Source organism: Loxodonta africana, chromosome 7 (genome assembly GCF_030014295.1).
Source record: "Loxodonta africana isolate mLoxAfr1 chromosome 7, mLoxAfr1.hap2, whole genome shotgun sequence".
NCBI lineage: Eukaryota > Metazoa > Chordata > Mammalia > Proboscidea > Elephantidae > Loxodonta > Loxodonta africana.
This window is the reverse complement of record NC_087348.1, coordinates 77,793,052-77,799,462: the sequence shown is the minus strand read 5'-3', so window position 1 is coordinate 77,799,462 and position 6,411 is coordinate 77,793,052. Positions and strand designations below refer to the sequence as shown.

The window sequence follows — 6,411 nt, the reverse complement described above, 5'->3', positions numbered from 1 at the left end:
TCCCCAGAATGAGGATGAGCTTCTCAAAACTGAGACACATTCAGGTCTCCTCTTGAAGGATCATTTGGTAATTCTTGGTTCACTTCCTTGATTTTCTCCTTCCCACTCTTTTGCAAAAAAAGGTAGCTGCTAGACCTTACCACCTTTCATTGTACATTAAGACCTCTCTATTCAGAAATGCTTAGATCTGATTTCTGTTTTAGCACCACTAATCGTTGAAGAGAAACACAGTAGAAGCACAAAAGTGAAGCTGTGACTGTGACCATCGTCGATACAGCAGAGAAAAGTCAGGCCAGCCATGTACAGATACACAATATGTCGCATTTCAGTCTGAAAATAAAAAAAGAAGTCAGTATTCTTCCCCCAAATTATGAATCCGGTGATCAGGTTTGTTTATTACATTTTGGGGAGTACAGCTGTTTGATTTTCAATAGCTAGGAAAAAAAAGAAGTGCAGGATGCTCCCTTTCTAAAAGTATAACAGAGGTCTAACATATGGAGACTTCCCCTGCCCTCCTGGGGTTTGAATATCCAGTGAAATCTTGGGCAGAAGAATGATGCGGGGAAATTGGACAACTGTCAGTGGGTTTGTTCTTGTGAGCTTCTCAGCTCTGTCCTCTGAACTACAGGCTGTACTCTTTCTCTCTTTTTTTGGCCATTTACATGGTTACCCTAATGAGCAATGTCCTCATTATCTTAGTCACTACAGCTGACTCTGCCCTACAAAGTCCTATGTACTTCTTCCTGAAAAACTTGTCCTTCCTGGAGATAGGTTTCAATTTGGTTATTGTGCCCAAGATGCTGGGGACTCTGATCATGCAGGACACAACCATCTCCTTCCTTGGCTGTGCAACTCAGATGTATTTCTTCTTCTTCTTTGGGGCTGCAGAGTGCTGCCTCCTAGCCACAATGGGATATGACCGCTATGTGGCCATCTGCAACCCTTTGCGCTACCCAGTCATCATGGGCCGCAGGGCCTGTGCCCACCTGGCAGCTGCCTCTTGGTTCTCAGGTTTTCCAGTGGCCACTGTACAAACTACATGGATTTTCAGCTTCCCATTTTGTGGCCCCAACAGGGTGAATCACTTCTTGTTTGACAGCCCCCCTGTCATTGCACTGGTCTGTGCTGATACTTCTCTGTTTGAACTGGAGGCTCTGACAGCTACTGTCTTATTCATCCTCTTCCCTTTCTTGCTGATCTTGGGGTCCTATGTCCATATCCTCTCTACCATATTCAGGATGCCATCAGCTGAGGGGAAATGCAAAGCCTTCTCCACATGTTCCTCCCACCTCCTGGTTGTCTCCCTCTTCTACAGCACTGCCATTCTCACATATTTCCGACCACGGTCTAGCACCTCTCCTGAGAGCAAGAAGATGCTCTCACTCTCCTACACAGTGGTGACTCCTATGTTGAATCCAATCATCTACAGCTTAAGGAACAGTGAAGTAAAGGCTGCATTGAAGCGGGTCATCCGCAAAACCCTGGCCTTCAGAAACTAAGACCAGGGTTTGATGGAACTGAGGCAGCAGAATGTAAGGAAAAAAGGAAAGAAAAATTAATTTCAAAATGGGTTTTTGGTCTCTACTCCTACCAAGATTCACAGTATACAAGCTGGGATTTTGGACTTTGCACTGGAATTAGTTTCTGAAGGAAAGAACGTAAGTGATAAAAGAAAGAACTATACTAGGCCCAGTATTCTGTGGGATTGTGGTATCAGTGACTCCAAGGATGCTGCTAGTTTTCACATATTGGAAACTTATCTGATGGTTGATAAAATCATTAAATTTCTGCCACTTTCTATTTATTTTAAACTTTCTTCAACTGTGTCAAATATTTTGTAATCTTCAGCAATATATTCTTCTACTTGTCAAAATACTCTGCAAATTTTCAGGCCTTGTTGTTGACAAGGCAATTAAAGAAATGATTTAAACAATCTTTTTTTTTAGTCATCAAATCATTTTTTCAGCAAATATTTATTCAGCAACCAACATGTTTCAGGCTCTATTCTAGACCAAGAAGATACAATAGTAAACAAAACAGATTTCTTGCCTCATGGAGTTTACATTCTAGCAAGAAAGAGAAGTAATAAAGAGGTGCTTAAAATCACTAGAGATTTATCAAGTACACATGTTTAGAGGGCAGCAATTGATGAGTTTTTCCTTTGTACCATAATCAATCTGTTTGTGCAATGTCTGGAGAAAGATGACTCTACATTGACAATTGCCTCAGTCTCAAATTATTTATTTGGTATATGAGAGTTTCTTGACAGGAATGGTGTACAGAATGCCCCAGTCAAGTGTAAGTGGACAGGTTATAGGAAACTGCTGTGAATAACCCAAGGATTCCCTGTTTTTTAGATTTTCTTCTGTAATCTTATTTTGAAGAGATGAAATCGTCTTTTTTCAAGCTTGCATATCACCCAACCAACACAGAAACCCCTCTTTGTGACTTTTTCCAGTGAACTAGCCCAATTCTTGACTCACAGAAAGCAGCAGCCATGAGCCATGGGAAATGTAGCTTTGTGTAAACACATCCTTGACAATCCATTGTTAATTCACGGGGTAGGCACGTGCTCTCTACAAACTCTATAGACAACCCTACCTCTGTGGGGTTGGCGAGAAGATACCAGGGCAAGTTGAATATTTCATACAAACTGTCTTTTTCCTCATGTAGCAGGGGTCCCAGAATGGCAGTTCATTCTAAAAAATCACCAGAAGAATTTATAAAATGAAAAGACAACTCATAGGGTCCAGTTTGCATAATGACAGTCACACAACTAAGCAGACTGGTACCATTCTAAATTTTAGACAAGCTTTAATCATTCCTCCACAATTATTTTACCTGAGGTTGGTGTGGTAGGGTGAATACTGACTCCTCTTGGTGTCCAACTGGTAATCCCCAGACTTCTGGATATATTACCTTGCATGGCAAAAGGTACTTTGCAAGTGTGATTAAGTTAAGGATCTTGAGATAGGGAGATTATCCTGAATTATCTGGATGTGCCCACACAATCACAAGGGTCCTTATAAGAGGAAAGCAAAGGGATCAGGCTGAGGGAGGAAAAAGTACAAAGGTGGAAGGAGAGGTAAGAGAGGAGTAGAGGAGATGCTATACCACTTACTGGCTTTGAATATGGAGGAAGGGGCCTTGGGCCAAGAAACATAGGCAGCCTTTAGGAGCTGGAAAAGTTAAGGGAATGAATTTACCCCCTAGAGCCTCCAGAAGGGCATGCAGGCCTGCCACTACCTTGATTTTAGCCCAAGGAAACTGATTTTGAACTTCTGGCCTCTAGAACTATAACATAATAAATCTATATTGTTTTAAAACACAAAGGCTAGGGCAATTTGAGGCCATATCCTATTCTTCTCAGCTGATGCCCCAAATGTTGCCATTCTTCCCTGTTCCACTCCTTTCCCCCTTCCATCCAAAACAATAACTTCTAACTTCTACTTCAAGATAACTGAGGTGATCAAACATAAACGACTTCTTTTTATGCCCTTACATCTAAAATCTGTCCATCTATGCCCACATCTTTATGTTTCTCTTTTGTCAGAAAAGATGACATGCTTTTCTTCTCCATCTGCATTCTTCATTGTATGTAATCCTCCCATTTCCTAATAGACCACTCATGGAATACTACTTAGCAATAAAATGGAAAAGACTATTGATACATACAGTGTCTCAAAATGGATATGTCTTAAAAATAATAATCTATATAAAAGAAGCCAGATCAAAAACTCCATACTGATTTATTTTATATACCTAAAATTTTAGAAAAAGTAAATATATAGCAACAAAAAGCAGATCAATGATAGCCAGGGGTTAGCAGCGGGTGGAAGTCATTGACTGAAATAGGGCATCAGGGACCTTTTCAGGGTGATTAAAATCTTCTATATCATGTGTGGTAGTGATTATAATATGGTTTACATCTAACAAAACTGAGTCATGATACAGCACTCTTTACCAAGAAAAGCAGTTGACCCCTGCTGATATGTTGATTACACAGGTCCACTGCCATCATTTAGGAGTTAGTAGTGCTATGTTCTCATATGAACAGACTTACGGAGTTTCATTTAACTTCACCATTCACTGATTTTTAGAACTCTTTTCAATATATAAATGTATCCTACGTAACATCAATCCCAGCTAGAAGACACATTTTATGGTGAAGAAAATTTTGGTAGTAGCCTCAACATCACTCTATCTTATCAACTGATTCAAACTCATAACAACCCTATTATCCATACGCAGTTGACTTGATAAAATTGTAGAATGACCTGCTGAAGTCTGAACTGCAACACCAGCTAGAGGACAACCTCTGAGAACTTGTCGTTCTGTCTCATAAAATGCAGGATACACTTTAAAATACTGGTCAACATATGATGCTGTCCCTACAATAACCAGAATGCAGTGGTTGGCAAACCAGGAGCTACAGGTGCAGTGGCTCATTTCGTGATTACACCAGCAACTCAAGAGTTTTTACTATCCATGTCTACATTCTTGGGTTTGGCTGATTTAGAGTTGTTACTGTTCAGAAGTTTTCACTGGTTGATCTTTCTCAGTAGACTGCCTGGGCCTTCCTTCTTTCCAGCTAAAAGCAGAGGATACCAGAAAGATGTTTACCTGTGTTTTATTGACTATGCAAAGGCATTTGACTGTGTGGATCATAACAAATTATGGATAACATTGCGAAGAATGGGAGTTCCAGAAGATTTAACTGTGCTCATGAGGAACCATTACATAGATCAAGAGGCAGTTGTTTGCACAGAACAAGGGGACACTACATGGTTTAAAGTCAGGAAAGGTGTGTGTCAGGGATACATCCTTTCACCATACTTATTCAATCTGAATACTGAGCAAATAATCTGAGAAGCTGGACTCTATGAAGAAGAACAGGGCATCAGGATTGGAGAAAGACTCATTAACAACCTGCATTACACAGAATGACACAACCTTGCTTGCTGAAAGTGAAGAGGACTTGAAGCACTTACTAATGAAGATCAAAGACCACAGCCTTCAGTATGGATTGCACCTCAACATAAAGAAAACAAAAATCCTCACATGGACCAATAAGCAAGATCACGATAAATGGAGAAAAGATTGAAGTTGTCAAGGATTTCATTTTACTTGGATCCACAATCAACAGCCATGGAAGCAGCAGTCAAGAAATCAAAAGACGCATTGCACTGGGCAAATCTGCTGCAAAGGACCTCTTTAAAATGTCGAAAAACAAAGATGTCACCTTGAAGACTAAGGTGTGCCTGACTCAAGTCATGGTATTTTCAATGGCATCACATGCATGTGAAAGGTGGACAATGAATAAGGAAGACCGAAGAAGAATTAATGCCTTTGAATTGTGGTGCTGATGAAGAATATTAGAATACACCATGGACTGCCAAAAGAACGAACAAATCTATCTTAGAAAAGAACAACCAGAATGCTCCTTAGAAGCAAGGATGGCGAGACTGCGTCTTACATACTTTGGACATATTGTCAGGAGTGATCTGTCTCTGGAGAAGGACATCATGCTTGTCAAAGTACAGGGTCAGCAGAAAAGAGGAAGACACTCAACCAGGTGGATTGACAGAGTGGCTGCAAAAATGGGCTCAAGCATAACAACGATTGTAAGGATGGTGCAGGACCGGGCAGTGTTTCGTTCTATTGTGCATAGGGTAGCTATGAGTTGGAACAAACTCGATGGCACCTAACAACAGTGCCCAAAGAAGGAATGCCTTCATGGTGGTCTTGAATCACTCATGATCCTAATAAACTGGAAACAGAAAATACCCACAGGTATTGGAGTCTTCAAATTACTGAACCAGAGGGCAGACAATAGGAGCCAATCCATTGTCTGAAGTGATCAATCAGCTCACAGCCAAGTCCATTAACTGTTTACACCACCCAGTGACACCTCCTTTAACAATAGCCCTGCTCAAAGGGAAACTTCAGGAATCCAATTAAAAAAAGTATCACCAACATGAATAGACACTTCACTAAAGAAGACATTCAGGTAGCTAACAGGTATATGAGGAAATGTTCATGATCATTAGCCATTAGAGAAATGCAGATCAAAACTACAATGAGATTTCATCTCATTCCAACAAGGCTGGCATTAATCCAAAAAACACAAAATAATAAATGTTGGAGAGGCTGTGGAGACATTGGAACACTTATAAACTGCTGGTGGGAATATAAAATGGTACAACCACTTTGGAAATCGATTTGGCGCTTCCTTAAAAAGCTACAAATAGAACTACCATATGATCCAGCAATCCCACTCCTTGGAATATATCCTAGAGAAAGAAGAGCCTTTACACAAACAGATATATGCACACCCATGTTTATTGCAGCACTGTTTACAATAGCAAAAGGATGGAAGCAAACAAGGTGCCCATCAATGGATGAATGGAT

At 40.4% G+C, this 6,411-nt stretch overlaps 1 protein-coding gene across 1 annotated transcript; it reads left to right on the top strand.

Moving 5' to 3' along the window:
* Nucleotides 1-315: 315 nt before the first annotated feature.
* On the top strand, nt 316-3,589 carry LOC100657361 (olfactory receptor 10A4). The gene is given in 2 exon segments (XM_064288496.1): nt 316-646; nt 648-3,589. Coding segments are annotated over 2 exon segments (945 nt in total). The 5' UTR covers nt 316-553; the 3' UTR covers nt 1,500-3,589.
* The last annotated feature ends 2,822 nt before the right edge of the window (nt 3,590-6,411 follow it).